Raw genomic sequence first — 18,947 nt, 5'->3', positions numbered from 1 at the left:
AAAGATGATGATATATATACCATCAATATCATGTATGGTGGTATATAATTATTAATCTTCTTCAGATTTAATGTTTCATCTTTTATAATAGTTTTGCCACTGGTATCTTATAGGTGACTAACACATTCTAGGTGTGTTCTTAACATGAAACTGGTTTGGTTTTTCTTTTCCATTTTCCTATTAGGAGGTATCTGCCGGCTTGTATGCGACAGAAAGTAATTTAAAATAACAAGAAGTTAGTGGACAGGAGAAATACGTGGAACCTCTTGTTGAGGTTCCTACTCACTGCTGTTTGAGGAATTGCTTTTATTCCTGGTCCTTCACTTCATATTTATACAGTGCTTATTCTAGATTTATGCCATTAACAAATATTATTTGACAGATATCTAGAAAAATGTTAAGCAGTTATCCATAAAGCATTTTTAGAAGCACATGTTTGGCTGGGCACGGTGGCTCATGCCTTTTATCTCAGTACTTTGTGTGGCCTAGGCAGGCGGATCACCTGAGGTCAGGAGTTTGAGACCAGCCTGAGAAACATGGAGAAACGCCCTCTCTGCTAAAAATACAAAATTGGCCAGGCATGGTGGTGCACCCCTGTAATCACAGCTACTTGGAAAGCTGAGGTAGGAGAATTACTTGAACCCAGGAGGCGGAAGTTGCAGTACGCTGAGATCGTGCCATTGCACTCTAGCCTGGGCAACAAGAGCGGAACTCCGTCTTAAGAAAAAGTGTTAGTTATTGATTTTTATTTTCATTAGATATTTATTTGAAATTAAATCTCTAATCTTTTGAAATTTATATTTAAGGATCGCATTACCAGTAGTTATACTAAATCATTGGTATTTTCAACATGGTCAGCCTTGATTTATCTTTTCAGTACATTAGGTATGATTTAAGCAAAATTAAAATTATTGTACAATAGAGTTTTTTTCACATGAACTAAAATAGTGTCGTTTCCAACTTTTCCTGTTTCTACTTCAGAACTGTAGGCTTTGGGGGCTTTGGGGACCCACTTAATTTGACATCTTTGGCACACTGAACCAGAACCTGGCTTGGAAAGATACAAAAACTACTTTGGCAAATGATCTGTCAAGTGACCCACAAACAAAAGCGAGATTGGGTTGCCCTTTGAAATAAACCTATTTGAATTTTATTATCTCCATGGCACCTTGTGTCTCTAATCTTGTGAAAGGTTAGTATTCTATCCATCAGGGCGAGATTAGAGTGCTGGTTGATGTCTGCTCTTGATGATAACTGAATGCAGCAGTTGGCACTGGAAGAGGGAGATTCATTACCATCAGCAGTTCAAAAACAGAGGGGAGAGATGGGCAAGGAGGGAGTCACATTTATAATATAAGCTACCTATTCCCAGGTCAAGGTATTTAAAACAGAACAAAACCAAACCAAAAAAACAAGACTGCTGTTTGGGCAAAGCTTTGCTGAGATTTTTAGGTAAGTTCCCCCCAAAGCAGAGCCATCTTCAAGCTATATTTTGCAGAGATTACCATTTATAAGTATTTAGATCCCTTTTCATAAACCATGCTAATTGCTGATGTGTGATTTTTATGACACACATCAGAGGGAAAAATGATATTATACCACTATATAATGTATGGCTAATATCACTAAACAAATATAAAACATCCACTAAAGTGTCAAAATAGTAAGCCTGTGGCATGAATAATTTTTTTTCAAAATTACTGCATTTTGAGCTTAATTTCCTTTTGGGGGGACATTTATGAATGATCCATATAATTCAGAGATTGAAATATAAACAATTTGAAATTGGTAAAATATGTAACTGTGTTAAAGTAAGCATGTTCCTTATGTAGAATTTAATATCGTTTTAACATGATGGAAAAACAATGTGCATACATTCAACACTGTACAATTTCAAATAGGTACTGGCAGTCACTAATTGATATATTATCAAATGATTAAAGATGATCGTTTTTGTTTCTTGCATTCAAAATGACGATGTTATGCAAGTAAAATAGCCTTCCAAGAACAGGAAATTAATGATTTTGACATTTTTCTTTGAGAAGAAGCCTGTGAATAACTGACAAAATAAATTTAATCAATGTTAAGCAAATTAGATTGACATTAAATTTATTCATTTTCATTTAGGTCTTACACAATAATACTTTGTCTCATATAACAACATCAGGGTATTGTTCGTTTCTTCATCAAAAGTATATTCATTATCTTTGAATTAAGACATCTAGAATGCCACATGAGCCTGATGTTGTTTTCCTCTTGATAGATTTAAAGACTAAAATGATTTCTAGGACATGGCTTGGGGAGCTGAGCCATCTCTAAGTCCTGACATCAGTAAGCCCAAGTGTATGGTAAGGGCCAAAGGTGGTTAAAAGGTGTCTTAACTTTCTTTACTTTGATTATTCTTTTCAAATTGTTTGTAAAAACATTCATAGAAATGCATAGTTAATCATCTTATTCATCAAATCCCCACCAAAAGCTCTGTAGAAAAAATGAGTAATGACTTTCAATTCATAGAGTCATTTAAAGCTAAGATTGATTTTTTTTTCTTTAGTGTGGTCTGACATCTATAATAATGAACAATGAAATTTTATTGGCTCCAGATTACATGAATTTGGAAAATCCTGTCTCTATCAAGAAATAGATAGAAATTATCTATATTTTAAAAAGCATTCACATATTACCTAACCAATTACCAACCATACTGCTTAGGTAATATAAAATACTATTATTTTATAGCCAGCAGGCTATGCTTTAGAGACTACTACTTATTTCTTTGGCTTATTAAATCTTTTTTACTAATCAGCATGAATTCACTATATGTAGAGTGAAGAGACCCAAATTCTATTCCATGCTACATTGTTGTTACGTTCTGTGATTTTGAGTAACTCAATTACCTTATACCCTATTTATGCCTTTTTTTGGGGGGTGTGGGGGGCGCCTTGATTCTTAGATTTTCCATTGTAGATTTATTAGACAAAGTACTTTTTATATTTTTAGATCCTTTAAGTTAAAATAATATTTGTTAATTTTTTTCAGCTATGAAAATATGTTATAGCCATTTACTTAAATTTTCCATGTCTCTGTTTCCCCAAATGTTTATTTTGGAAAATTAAACAATAGGCAGGGAAAAAAAAAACACAAATAAACTATAATCTTGAACCTATTGTAAATCATCATTATATATTTTCTTTTGACTTTTCTTAATAGACATATTTATAAATTATTTACAAAACTTGAATTGTATTGGATATATACTTTTATGTCTTTTATTTCTGTCTTAGCATTCTATTATGGCATTATATCTTATATTAAAGATGGATTTCATGTGAATCTGGTGAAGCTTATGTTTCAGGGACCTTCCCATTAACAGAGCCTTTCAAAGGCTCTGTACCTAATTATGCCCACTCATAATTGTGTATAATATTTGTTCAAGGGAGTCCTGTCAATTGCATCGGCATCAATCCTCATAGAATCTGGGTCTACCACTGTAGCCACTAAACCTGGAGGAAGGCTGCCTGGATTAGGAATCCCCACCCTGTCACCTTGGAAGTTACTTAAATTTTCTGTGCCTCTGTTTCTCTAAATATAAGATGTTGATGATAATAAAAACTACCTCATAGGATTGTTGACAAGATGAAATCAGTTCGTGTAAGAATCCCTTGGAATAGCAGCTGACGCATAGTGTTTGATGTTCGCTTTTAAATAATCTTTAAAAAGAATTATAAACATAACTTAATATTTTGCAGTGTAGATTAATCCTTCTTGTGAGATTTTCAAATCATTTAAGCTGATACAAATAATAATGGGATGGATATCTTTGTACACAAATCTTTGACCTTATCTTTATAATTGAACTCTTTCCTTTTATTTCTACTGCAGCATCCTTGCTGTCACTATTTCTTTAAAAAATACTTTGGCAATCATTATCAAAGAGATTAAAACTTATATTTTAAAAAATATAAGCAGTTTAGACTGGGTGCAGTGGCTCACACCGGTACTCTTAGCACTCTGAGAGTCCGAGGTAGGCAGATGACTTGAGCTCAGGAATTCCAGATCAGCCTTGGCAACATTGCAAAACCCCATCTCTGCAAAAAATACAAAAATTAGTCCAGTGTGGTGGCGTGTGCCTGTGGTCGCGGCTACCCAGGAGGCTAAAGTGAGAGGATCCTGTGAGCCTCTGGAGGGGGAGGTTGCACAGAGCCAAGAAGGTGCCACCGTACTTCAGCCTGGGTGACAGAGTGAGACCCTGTCTCACAATATGTGCGTGTGCGTGTGTGTGTGTGTGTGTGTGTGTGTGTGTGTGTGTATGATACCTATATCTACTATAGTTATAACTTATACCTGTAATATAAATATATGTTTACTTTTATATAAAATATAAATATAAATTATATTGTAGATATATATTATATATAATTTATGTTTATATATCATATATTCATATATAATAATTTATATATACATACACGGATAGTTTAAAACAACTCAGAAATGAAAGTGGGATAGAATATGCAAATATATTACTTTTCAATTTCATTTTATAAACTTTCATAATGCTCTACTTACATTTGCTTTTATTTAGCCAACTGTGAAACAAGGTAAATTTTTGATTCTGTGAATTTTCATGTTTTCTGTATTGCCAGCTTTTGATGGACAAGAAAGATATACCTAAAAATTTAGCTTTAAATTAGGATGTAATATTTTTACAAAAATTTTTATACATAATTGTGCCTTTACAACTCAGTATTTGTCAATACATTTAGTTTTTGTTGTCTGTGTTACCTGCTTAAATGCATCCTAGGTGGGCTGTGACGGACATTCTGTTTCCCCTGGTCATTAATTAGCTGGGGGATTATCAAGCCCTGGTCTTTACTCTTCCCACGCTATACCTGTCCTTCGCTCATCATGGGACAAGCTCATTGTCCTGTGATTGATGTAGGCAGAGGGAGACTTGAGAAGGAGTGCTAGGGGCTGGCAAAGAGAAAAGAGATGGAGGAGAAAGGAAAAAATACCGGCACACTCTCATTTTCAGAAGCACTGCTCTCATCCTCACATACTCTTGATATTCTTTACTCAATGAAATTCTCTCTTCTCAAGATGAGAATACTGGCTGTCTGCAGCGGGAAAAGAGAAGGGAAAGGAAATGAAAGACAGAATAGAATTGGAATTTTTCATATAACGTGGCTTCATCCCCATTTCTCCTTCCACTGCCCATGTAACCAGCATCCTACATCGGCTAAAATCAATTAGAATGAAGAGCTGCCATGATTCTCAATCTCAGCTGCACATTGGGATCACCTAGGGAGCTTTAAGATGCACTGGTAACTGGATCCCCTCCCAGAGAAAATGAATGCAACCTGGGCATCAAGATTTTTAAAAGCTATTTTAATGGGCAGCCTAGGTTGAAAACCACTGAATTGTGTGAAGAAGGAAGGAAAAAGTAAACTCCATTTGGCTGTTCCTCTTTAGTCTCCTTAAAGCCTACATATTCTCTTGTTCCAACAGCCCCAGCACCTTATCACTGGATTTTACCTACACGCTACCTTTGAGTGCACATCCCAGAGTTGATCCTTGGTGGTTTGTTGTTGGAGAACTTTTTGCATTTTCTGGTCCAAAAAATGTTTAGGTGAAGAGGGAAGGGGAGCTGGGGAAAGAACTGGGTTTTTGAACAGAATAATATATATTATTAATACTACCATCATGATTTGGAAAGCAAGTTGTGTCTTTCAGAGAAAAGAAAAAAAAAGCTGGAAATGATTTTAAGTTACCTTTAATACAGTTCTATACTTTAGGTGCATAAAGGGTTAATCAGGCATCCCACACTGTGGTTAATGTCATTTATGAAAGAAAAATGGAAGCAGATTTGTGGGCCAGGCCCAGAGGCCATTGTCTTTAGGCCAGTGTTAGGAAACTGCAATGATGAAAGTGAACTGCAAAAGCATCTCAGCTTTTAATTTTATATTCAGAGCTTAGGGTGAGATAGAAATGCAGTCCACAGGCTCAAAGCAGTTGTTTGCTTTTAGCAGCAACCATCAGCACATTTCAAACTTAATTCATGATTCTAGGAATTAATAGTTTATCTATACCACCGTGAGAACATAAATGGCCTAATCAGTCTTTCTTACTTTAAAAGATATCTTTGGGAGAAATAACCTAGCAAAAAATAAAACATTTATCAATCTAATGTGTAAAGAATCACTAAGTATAGAAAAAGTTTAACCTTGTGAAATGTGGTTTCAAGTCAACATCTCTACAAACTGCTTTATTGCTTCAAATCTCCCTATATCAACCAATTACATAGCACTGCTTTCTGGGAAACTTTCATTTTTGCAAGTGAATTACACGCTGGATTCTGAAAACTCTGTTATTTAGTCTCTTCAGCTGACTTTAATGGTATTAAATTGAAGTACTTTGATGCAAGGTATTGATTATTTTTAATGAACTTTCATGGTTGTAAACTGATGACTTTTCATTAAAAATTTCTTCATGGAAAAGTTTATTAGATTAGACACATTGCAAAAACGTAAAATGGTGATGTACAATTGACCTGAATAATGCATTAAGATGCATTATTATATCCTTGATTTACTTGACTTATTGGATAGAAGTACTTTCCTAGAACTCTTGTTTCTATTACATATAATTTAATGTAAATTTAATTTTCAATGTTCAAGAGCTTCTAATATACATTGAGAGTAATATAATACAAAATAATCCTTGGATTAAATATTGCGAACATTTTTTGAATTAAGTATTATAGCATTTTTAACAGCCAATATATTTATGATTTTCTGAAAATAATACTCCTTGTTTTGTGATGAACATTGTGTTTTGTTGCAGGGCCTTTGATAGTTTTTGCAAGATGTTAAAAGATAGTTTAAATTTTTATTCCTTCTAATTGTCCTGAAGGGAAAGTTATAAAAAGGAAATTGTAATAACAGTAGTTTTTCTTAACCCAGTATCAAAGTAGGGTATTTTAAAAATTCTTGTTTTTCATTTCTATACTGTTTTAAATGTCAGAGTTACTGTGAGATTTTTTTCCTTATGAAAGTCACCTGGGATTCATTAGACTACAGCCTTAGAAAAATTCCGGAGTGTCTCCCTTTAAAGTCACCTGACTCCTCCAAATAATTTACATGATTTAAGTAGTTACTTTTAGATTTTAGCTACCGTGCAAAGGAATATAAAGAGATGAATGCGCTGTGGAGTTTTCAGGGCACATTTTAACATACAAAAATAATAGAGAAAAGGAACTTTTATTCTACTGTTTATAAGAGAGTTAACAGACTAATAAACTGTCTTCCTGACTACAAGAATTCAAATGTATGATATGTTTTGTTGAATTAATTTATCTTTGAATATCTCACTTAAGATTTTGACCTGCCATGCCAGGATTGGCAAAATTTTTCGGTGAAGAGCTAGATGTTAAATACTTTTGTCATTTTGTACCACATAAAGTCTCTGTAATATGTCATCTTTTGTTGTTGTTTTTCTTCTTCGTTTTTATTTAAACATATAAAAATGCGAAAACCCATTCTTAGCTCACAGCACTTATAATAGGTCTCTGAATAGAAGCAACCCCTTCTATTCTAGCTGTTATGATGTTTCCTAAAGTATATTTTCTGAAACACTTGTTTTCAAGCTATTTAATAACGTTATAGGGATGAGAGTCCTGAAGAGGAAATATCCTAGAAACTACTCATATAGGAGATGTACACAGATTCTCCACTAGGGACATTCAGTACTAGAGGCATTATCCTGAGTGCTGAACCTCTACAGGGGCATGGGATGTTCAGGCTCACAGTCGCTTCCTGGGCAGGTCAAATGTACCCAGAGAAGGACAGATTTAGGAGGTTGGGATTTTTAAGTCTTGCACTTATAATCATTTGTAACCACAGTACTCAACTGTAAATAACATCCTTTATTAGAACTCCATTTTGGAAGTAGAAACACATATCTTTTCTGTATTATTTTTGGACAATCACATATCACAATAGATGTACTATGTGACCAGCTATTTTTCCCTTTCCTCGGTTTCTCTAATTTGTCTTTCCATTGAGATTGCTGATCAAAGTCAGGGCCCCATTCCTGTCAATCTCCTTAGTTGAAACAAATAACATTGATATCGCTTATTTTAAGGACACTCTTATTTCCTTAAAGGATAACTATCATAGAGAATTTTAACAAAATGTAAGACTTATGACTGAATTACTTAAGTATATTACCAAATATGCAAATATGATTTATATATAACTTGTCAGGCATACGTGAATGTATTCACCTCTATGTATAATTGTTATATGTACATAAATATATACATATATGTTATGATCATATATACATATTATATATTATCAATTATGACCATATTATATAATCATTTCATAGTAATATGTATATACATATTGTTACATATATACATAATAAAACGTTTGACCATGATGTGGCACCATTTTGGTCAAACATTTTAACCATCCTTTTGTGTACTGGTCACTGTTCTATACACCGTAGCTATAACTACAGGTTCTGTCTTTGATTTTCTTCTAGTGGAAACCACCCCTGTGAGGAAAATATACCAATCGCAGAGATTTGAGCGTGCACTCCAGTCTCAGTTATCTGCATCAACTAATTAGTATTAATGGGACAATACTCACACATGAAATTTATTTTATAAGTAATTTCGGTATGACTTTAGAATGCATTTTACAATTTATATTTAAATATAAATTTATCCACTGTCCTAAGAGTTCATAATGCTCTCCATTAATTATTCATATCATGGTCTGAAAATTTGACTTATGATAAACTACAAAGCCATCCTTCCATCTTGTTCTTCCTTAGAACTCTTTCTTGTCTATAATAGTTCTGGAGCTTTGGATTGCATTCTGGTTCTATTGGTCTAGGGCAACTCGCTTAACAATTTGAGCCTCAGCTTTTTCATCTGCAAACTGGACAAACGAATAACTGATTGTCATGCAAGTATGTAAAGCCTGTAATAAAATATCTGATGCCCATTAGAAATCAGACAACATCTTAGGTACTGTCTCCAGTTTTACTTGAAATTAGCACCATTCACTGTTTCAAATCCACTTTTTGTCTCCAGTTAAAGTTTGGAATTTTTGCTTTTCTCCTAAAATATAACAAAGACAAATGGAAATAATGAAGATGTTCTATTGCTGTATTAATTAGTTCATATGAATAGAGGGGAGGGACATTTACTTGAGGGTCAAAAATTGGGTTCTAATAATCTCTCAAACAGGAAGGCTGTGGATTCCTACTATGAGATCACTTTGAAATTATATAGGCTTCTATTAATTCCTAGGAGGAATTGGTTGGGTAAAAAAATAATACTTATAATAAGCTTAATTAATGAAAACATACACATACACATATTCAGAGCAAAAGAAAGTGTGAATTATGAGATGCAGAAGTGGCAAATCACAAAGGAATTATTGCTTAAAGCAGTATTGTTTTTTAATAATCATAGACTTTTTCTTTCTCCCTTTTGGAATAAACAGTAATTTAAAAAATAACTTTATATAAATCCATCCTCAAATATAAAAAATACATTCCAGGAATCTGCTTTGAACACAAAAAATACAAGTGATATTTAAGAAAAAAATACTGAGATAATATAATATCTATTGGAAATAGTTCTTTTCCTTTTTCTCTTATAGAACTACTTTTTTAAAAACCATATGAATGAGGAAATAAAGGATACCATAGTCTTGTTTATTAAAAACAACAACACAGCAAAGCTTCAACGTGAGTGTATTCAATACAGCAGATTATTTATGGAGTGGAAGAAGGCTTTATGTGTGATACTGCAATGTGTGAGACTCAAAAGTGGTTTGGAAGTTAACACAAATGTAGCATGCCGGGCATTGCTTAAATGTAGTATATGAGTGAATGTGAGTGTAGTCAACTTGGTGAGATAATGCACTATGAAGTCATGTCTCAGCAGGGACAGAACAGCAGAAGCAGACATTTAGCCAGGTAAAGAATGGCTCAGGACAGGCAGAGTTTGGAGAGAAAGTGAAGCTCTGGCAGAGCAGTATTGAAAGCCAACGTTTTCTTTTTTAAAGAAAGAAAGAAAAAAGGTACAATATTTTATGCATAGGGAACTTGGAGCCTAGGGGGATATATATAAATATTTATATGTGTAGAAATGTATAAGAATTTGCAAGATGGCAAGAGGGTAAATCGGTCATGTCCTGTTCTAAGATGTGGTTTGTAGAATCTTTCTTTTCTCTGAGGTGGGCCCACAAAATCATCACTACCAAGGAGAATTCCAGAACCAATGGAGTCAGGATGTATTTCACTGGATGCTCATGTTCATCGATCTATTCATTCATTCACTATTCACCACTTTTTAAGGCACTATCATGTGAGAGGCACCATGCATGGAATGGCAGTATTAACTACTGAGAATCTTACTGTGAATACAATGTGTATTTCAGTTCCTTCCATTTAAAATGACAGATACAGGTGAGGGGACGGAAGGAAGCAAAGCACACTGCCATGTGTGTACCTATGCAACAATCTTGCATGTTCATCACATGTACCCCAAAACCTAAAATGCAATAAAAAAACAAAACAAAACAAAACAAAAAAAAACAAGTGGATAAATAAAACTGTGGTGTATATATATATATATATATATATATATATATATATATATATATGAAATACTATTCAACTATGAAAAGGAGTGAAATAATAGCATTGACAGCAACCTGGATGGGATTGGAGACTATTATTCTAAATGAAATAACTCAGGAATGGAAAAGTAAGCATTGTATGTTCTCACTCATAAGTGGGAACTAAGACATGAGGATGTAACAGCAAAATAATGATACAATGGACTTTGAGGACTCAGAGGGAAGGAGTGGCAATGGTGTGTGGGATAAAAGACTACAAATTGGGTTCAGTGTATACTGCTCTAGTGATGCATGAAACAAAATCTCACAAATCACTGCTAAAGAAATTACTTATGTAATTAAAGACCACCTATTCACCCAAAAAAAATAAAAATAAAAAAAAATAAAAAAATAAAACACAGCACCTCAAATTTGTATTATGAATAAAGCATGGGGTCAATGAGATGAGGTCTAGAAATACGCTGGCCTTTTCTCTGAATGTTTTTAATGTTCTATGTGTAGACCTCTAGAATCTATCAGTAGCAGGGTGGCTCTCAGCAGGTGGGAGTAAGGAAGGGGGTGAGAGTTGTCTTGTCCCCAAGACGACATTTGATAATGTTTGATGACATTTTGATTGTGACTACTGAGGGAAGGATGTACTGTTGGCATCTAAAAGGTAGAAACCAGGCGTGCTACTTAATATTTACAATATACAGCACAGTGCTTCCCAAATCCCTGCCCAAAGAAAGAATTATCCAGCTCGAAATGTGCGCAGTGCTGAGGTTGACACCTGAGATAGACTAGGGTCACCTACTGCTGAATAGCACACAAGCTACAGCTTGCAAAGGATGCCGCCTCATGTGGCAAGGACAGATGCCCTGAGCAATGTCCATTTTTCCTTCTGCTTATTTTTAAGGTCCCAGCCCCTGGGAAGTGTGAAGAGATAGGCCATTTAGGGACCATGTTCTCCTTCCCTCATGATCTAACACAGAAGAGGATAAATGGCACTTTGGGCTTCCCTTCATGCATGTTCCTCATTGATGTAGCATTTTCCTGTAGATTATATCAGGGTCTTACATAAGCAAGATGCCTTTTGAAAGGAGAAATGATCTCAAAAGATATACCTGAAAGCTGGCACATGTATGTAGAATGAGAAAGAATATTCCTCATTTCACCTTGAAAAAGGCAGAAGGGGAGTCAAGCTGGTAAGTTTATTGGGTATCTGTGGATCACAACCCTTATAGGACATCAGCTTTCATCTTTTTTTTTTTTTTTTTTTTTTTGAGATGAATCTTGCTCTTTCCCCCAGGCTGGAGTGCAGTGAGATCTCGGCTCACTGCAACCTCTGCCTTTTGGGTTCAAGTGATTCTCCTGCCTCAGCCTCCCAAGTAGCTGGGACTACAGGTGCCTGCCACCACACACAGCTAATTTTTTGTATTTTTAGTAGAGACGGAGTTTTGCCATGTTGACCAGGCTCGTCTTGAACTACTGACCTCAGGTGATCTGCCCACCTCCCAAAGTGCTGGGATTATGGGTGTGAGCCACTGCATCAGGCTGGATGTCAGCTTTCAGAACCATTTCATCCTCCATGTCAGCACCTCCTGTGGATCATTTCTTAGCCACAGCTTGGCGGGACTGACTCCCAAACTGTTTTAGCATGCTGTTGTTGGGGGAAAGCAGAAACGAAGAGATTAGCAGAGAACAACACAAATAGACACACTTGCATACATATGTGTGTATTTCTGGGTTTAAGAGCATACCTGCATCCCACAGTCAGACAAGTAGTACAATCTCGACTGACCAATGACTAAAGCTTTTCACTCCTTGGGTTCTGGAAAAATATAGATTCACACCACCCATGCCAAAACATTCATTTTAAACATGTTTTTAATATGAAATGTCTCTGAGAGCATGAGAAAAGAATAGGAAAAAGGATGTTATATAGTGCTTAATCCAATCCTGTACCTAATCCAGCACAGAACATGTTTATCTACGAAGTGTTAACAAGACATTTCTGGGTTGAATGGGAAAAGCTTTTGCTATGTGATGTAGACTGAATTCCTAGAGAGCCTCTTGTCTGCCTTTCCCTCCTGCTGTGCTTCCCTTTATCCTTGTGTGCTATCTTACCTTTCAGTCCATTTATTTGAAGGCTTCATTTGGAGCCTTTCTCAGATATCCTTAGGACACCTCTTGGCTCCTTGGAGTTGATTTCTGCCCCTTAAGAGGTCTCTCCAAGTGATCAGGCAGCATCACACAGCCTTGCTTTTTGCTTTTGCAACAGTGGTGGTTTTTATCTACAAGACTGTTCTCCCACTTGAGACAATCTGCCCTGCAGCAAACAGATGTTTGCATTGAGATCTCCCCTCTAGATGAATAAAATCATTCCAGAGGCTAATGCTGGCTAGGAAAGTCTTTTTTTTTTTTTTTTTTTTTTTGCACCTATGGAGCATAACTGAGCCCTAAGCAACCATCTTTGATGTATATTTTGTGATTGGAGAAGAAGAAAGAAATCAAATAGCACTTCTTTCTGCCAAACTGTTTTTTGCAGATAAAAATTTTTGTTGACTGAAGACTTTATCCAATGTGAGCTTTGCTCTCTTCGATTAAAAACAGTTCAGTTGAGATTGCTTTTTCTTATATTGTCCTTGAATTTTGTTCTCTCTGATGTTGGCTGCACATGATACTTCATCAGCAAAATGGATCACTTAACTGTCTTCTAAATCTCCATCTTGTTTGGTTTGCTGAGAAACAATTTTCATCCAAGCATAAAGTCCTTTTTTCAAAGAGTCTAACTTCAAATGTGGAAGTCTACAGTCAGGGTAAAAATGAAATGAGGACCCTTATTTTTAGAGGACATTAGCTTTGCCTCGGTGCCTCGGATCTCCATTTTTCATAAGACCTTAGATCAATGTACCTTAAGGTAGCAACATCTGTCATCACTGGCTGATGCTTTAGCATCTTTCAGTACCAAATATGAACTTTGACTATGAGATCAGTAAACCATATAATGATTTTGAACAAGAAAAAATAATAACTTGACTTTGAGGAGCAGGGAAGCTAATAGGAAACTGTTGAGACAATGACAAACTCTTAGACAACAGTGTAAGCTTGGAATCTAAGGAAACGTTTCTAGAGCCATATTCATTGGAATGTGATAATTGGTTTCTATACTCAATCACAAATACTAATTTAAGCTTAAGAAAAACCACAAGACACAGTGAGTGGGCAGTCGGGTTTGAACCATTCACTCTCAAAGTGAGCATAGCTCAATATTCAGAGTCCTTGTATCAGGAGAAGAAAAAAAAAAAAAAGCCTAAAGAGGTGTTACCCTCAGTAGAAGAAAAAATGAAATTTTTATTCCTAAGACAAACATTTATTTCTCAAGACTTTGGAGAGCAATGAGTATCAGAGAATTTTTTCTCTCTCTTTTCTCTCTTTTTATAAGCTCTTTGCAAATCCAGACCACACTATTGATTACTGACTATTCATTGCTGAAGGCAGTACTCTGTATTCAATAAATTAAGCTTTAATTCCTGAGTCCAACAAAATAATTGACCTCAAAAAGAAGATAAATGAATAAGCTGTCCAGAGCACATGATTAGAATCCACTTTCCAGTCTCATTATATTAGTATTTTTCAATTCAGTGATTTTCCCATTCTTTTCATCTTCTTTCATAGTCTGTCATGCCTTCCACCCTGTTTCTGTATCAGCAAGGCCAAGCTGCTTTCATTCTTGATTTCAAGATCGAAAGGTTTAACTTATGATCTTTTCATACTTTTTTTATTAGTAATTTAATATAGTTTTCATTTTAGGACAAACTAGATAACTAGTATTTTTGAGGAAAGTGTGAAATGCTCTTGATTTATAAAATCGTAAGTAGCATCAGCGTACAGCATATAATATTTTGATAAATTTATGCTCTACGATGTTGCAAATTTTGTCCTACCTGCTTCAAAGTCATTTTCTTTACTGAATTCTTGAGGATTCAGAGAGATTTAATAATATTTAACTTGATTTTACATTTAGGAAAAATAAAAAACATTTGGTGACGTGGACGAACTTACGCAGTATTTATAATCCCACAGTTTTTGCTGCCACTGTAGCAACAGAATGTCTATTTGTTTTTTAATTCTTTCAGAGAAAGGAGGCAAACAAATGAAAAGTACTTTCATTGCTGCTTTGGTCTGATTTGAAAACAAATATAAAATAGTTATCATTATTATAGACACCATTTAATTATCAAGACAATGGTTTGATTGTATATTACCTGGAACTGAAGTGACTAAATGAAGCACCTCTTCAGCCAACTTCTAAGAATGCACAGGTAGCTTTCATGGAAGCAATGGAGAGGTGTCCATCACTACTTCCTTTCTGTATCTTAGGAGAGAATCCCCAGAGTCTCAGAAAGGAGAAGAGTCCTTTTTAAAACTTCATACTTGGAGGTTTTGAAGAATGCAGGGACTTGATTTGTCCCTGCATTTCTGAGAAGGGGTATAGATTCAGGGAGTAAAAGGGGACTATGAAGAGGTAAAGCAGAATCATTTTGCTCTTGGGAACTTAGATTGATAACCTCAGAAGTATTATCTTAGCTTCTTTCTCCACCCCAATTTACAATCTCTGAATGAGATAAAACTTGAACTTGCTCTACTCAAGCAAAGTTTTGTACAATGATAGGTGACCTACACACACAAAGTGTGTCTTGAGGGAGCCTAGCACAAGGACCAATGAGGCTAATGGTACCCAATGCATTTAATTTCTGTCTTATTTTTTTTTTGCATCCTATAAGTGATCCCAGTAAGACTCAAGCACTGTTGCAAAATGGAAGATTTCAATTATTGGTGTGCCCTTTTTCATTTAGAGCCTCATAACTGGAAAGTCAAGTTATCAGTATTTTATTCAAGTTATATAACAGAATGGTTTATATTAATAATGACAATCCAAGACACTTATGACTTTCTGACCTCATTATGGCCACCTAAATTATGTTCATTATAGCTTTATTATGAAGTGAATTTAATTGCATTATGAATATCTGAACACTGCTAATTGATTGCTATATATAGAAACTAGAAAGAGTCTAAAATATTACATTAATTTGAACATCTCGTTTATGGACTCTTCCAAATAAAAGCAACTTAATGGAATTTAGTGTTAGGACAAATTTGTAAATGAACTGAAGTAAATGTGTTTATCATTATGTAAATGACAATACTCTAAATATTATATTTGTAACATATTTTGATTTGTATCAAACCATAGGATTATTTAAAATTTAGCAAGAAATGATAAAAGAATTGAGCTATTGTGGAGGAAGATTATATGATAGACTTCTAATGTTAATGGAAATCATGGGGTATTCTGTTTTGAGTTGCATGAAATTATAGATGCAAGTCAAATCCCATTTAAAATATGTTTTTTTATCTGTTCATTAATACTTTAATCACAGGATATGTTTTTCTATGAAAATGTCAATTAAAAGCAGTTGTGTTTAAGGGAAGTAGATGTCTTAGGCTTTCTAGATTTCATTAATTTATGACTTCTTTCTTGTTTTATCTGCAGAATTTTTCCGAGAGCTCCTGGAGAATGCAGAAAAGTCACTAAATGATATGTTTGTACGGACCTATGGCATGTTGTACATGCAGAACTCAGAGGTCTTCCAGGACCTCTTCACAGAGCTGAAAAGGTACTACACTGGGGGTAATGTGAATCTGGAGGAAATGCTCAATGACTTTTGGGCTCGGCTCCTGGAACGAATGTTTCAGCTGATAAACCCTCAGTATCACTTCAGTGAAGACTACCTGGAATGTGTGAGCAAATACACAGACCAGCTCAAGCCATTTGGAGATGTGCCCCGGAAACTGAAGATTCAGATTACCCGCTCCTTCATTGCTGCCCGGACCTTCGTGCAGGGGCTGACTGTGGGCAGAGAAGTGGCAAACCGAGTTTCCAAGGTAATTGAAATTGTGCTGGCTTTCTAATTGGCTTTCCTCATTTACTCTGTTTTTAAAACCAATGATTATAGAAAAAATCAAGGTAAAAATTCTTCATTGGTGGTCCTTGCTCTTAGATAAATCTGCTAAATATCAAAGCATAATTCGGGCTTTCTTTTTCTTGCTTTGTGTGAGAGAAGACAAGATTTCAAGCCATTCTGTGTGGTTTGAAAATTAATGTCAATATTTATCAGCAGTATAGCAGAAAAGCTTTTAGTAGCAGGTGGCTTGCAAGTATGACCATTTAGTATTTCTGATCAGGGTTTTAAGGATGATAAATACTTGTGAGACAGTCTATTCAGAGGTTATAATCCTCTAGGGCAGGCTTCCCCAAACTTTTTACACAGGGGGCCAGTTCACTGTCCCTCAGACCGTTGGAGGGCCGCCACATACTGTGCTCCTCTCACTGACCACCAATGAAAGAGGTGCCCCTTCCTGAAGTGCGGCGGGGTGGGGTGGGGGGCGGGGGGGGGGGCGGATAAATGGCCTCAGGGGGCCGCACCGTAGTTTGGGGACGCCTGCTCTAGGGAGTCAGGATGACACTCTTCATTTACCTGCGAGTGAAGACAGGTTATTGTTCAGGACATCAGCACCTGGCATTTCTTCTTTTCCATCATGTGTCAATGTGGCCAAATTCCTTCCTGGTCAGAGAAGAGCCCTTTGCTGGCACCTGCGTTACTGGATTAGAGAGGACTAATGACTACAAAGTATAGATTCTTATAGAGAATTTCTTTTGTTACCCCTGATTTTTGTGATTTCATACCATGAATTGCCTGGGGCTTATGAATAAGATAAATCATGAGTCTGCTTTTGGACATTTCCTTGAGGATAACATCTCTAGAGCTTGGATATAAGGGATAATTCTACATTGCCCTATTTAAACATTGAATAATTCCTATATAGAGGATATCTGCTTTTGTTTAACTTCTTCTTTGATATTTATGGCACTTGTGAGATCAGTCCTACAAATAAAATGAAAGGTAATTACTTAAAAGTTAAAAATAATACGTAACAGGAATCTAGTATTACGTCACCCAAAGAAAGTACATTTGTACAAAGATTATTCCCACACCCTACTTTTCTATTGCAGGGCTGTGCCAGAGAGCCCCAGTATTTTTCAAAGCTATTGGTCCTGTCCTGCAATGCTTCCTTTTTTTTTTGCCACTTTTATCTCCTCAGTATTTACATCCTAGCGTAAAGCTTGTGTATACTCTTAAAAATGTTTCTCTATTGCACTGTCTGCAAAATCCGTAACAGCCTATTTAAAAATTATTAATTTCTTAAGCATTTATTTGAGCATATGGAAAGATTATTTGCAGGAAGGCACTGCAGGAAATAATTACGAGGAGTTATTTAACAATATAAAGGACATATAATTCTAATGTTTAAAATAATATTTTACATTGAATCTCAGCAATGTTTTAGATGCCAAAGAAACTAGAGCCCCTATAATTAATTTATAAGGAATTAGCCAGGTAGAATAGCAAGAGGAAATATGATCACCTGAGGACTCTCAGTAAAATAGGAATAAGTATGGAAAATAAATATGTGTTCATATTTTCTTGAGCAGATACATTTTGTTGTAAAATAAGTGTTAATTAATAAGTTAAACTAAATAATAGGTAAGTCACAGAGGTTGTAAGCTGAAGCTTTTGATTTTGTTGAAGGATAAAACATGTAGCCATCCCTTGAGAAATATGGAGAAAGAAATTCAAAGTATGGATGGATATATTCCTGATTACATATATTTCTTCTACTTGAGTGTTAATAATGTTTAGATATGTGCATTATGATCTGGAAAGTTTCCAGTGAGATGAAAGAACATTTTCTAGCAAAATGTCTACAAAGCCATGAGAGGGGCTGCTGCTTGCTCTCCCTCCTGTTTTTCAGCCATTGGCATTCACAACTGCCCAGAGATGGAGTCTCCCCTTGGTCACTCCCTGATGGTCTCAACTGAGGTCTTTGTTGACCAGTCTAACATGTTCTTCCTTCTGGTGAAGGATGACCTTATGAGCCAACCATCAGTAGTGTATCATCTTTTGCTCTAGAAATGGTGAGAGTTGTGTTCTGCAACACTGTATTTTCTCTTCCACTGAGCCCTTCAGAACCAACATGCATTTGTAGAACAGTTGTGCTGTCGGCGTGGAATATAGTTTGTAGTTCATTTAACTATGGAAAGTTAACTGTTCCTTGCAGACACTGGCTTGTCTGACCTGAGTTTCATCATCATCCTGAATCAGCTAAAATCATAAGCCCCATCCTCATATCTGGGCACTGCGTTTTGGAGATGGGTAGAGAGTTAGGAAGAGAGAGAGA

At 35.5% G+C, this 18,947-nt stretch overlaps 1 protein-coding gene across 3 annotated transcripts in view; it reads left to right on the top strand.

The window, feature by feature from the left end:
• The window catches only part of GPC6 (glypican 6), a 1,167,663-nt gene that overhangs the window by 563,077 nt on the left and 585,639 nt on the right, over positions 1-18,947 (top strand). For all 3 annotated transcript variants that reach the window (XM_074387545.1, XM_074387544.1, XM_003928197.3), the window contains exon 3: positions 16,201-16,592. In XM_074387545.1, coding sequence (XP_074243646.1) covers positions 16,201-16,592 — 392 coding nt within the window. The remainder of the gene's footprint in view (positions 1-16,200; positions 16,593-18,947) is intronic.

The sequence above is a fragment of the Saimiri boliviensis genome, chromosome 16 (genome assembly GCF_048565385.1).
Source record: "Saimiri boliviensis isolate mSaiBol1 chromosome 16, mSaiBol1.pri, whole genome shotgun sequence".
NCBI classification, from domain to species: Eukaryota; Metazoa; Chordata; class Mammalia; order Primates; family Cebidae; genus Saimiri; species Saimiri boliviensis.
Note: the sequence above shows the minus strand (reverse complement) of the source record. Positions and strands in the feature narration are given on the sequence as shown.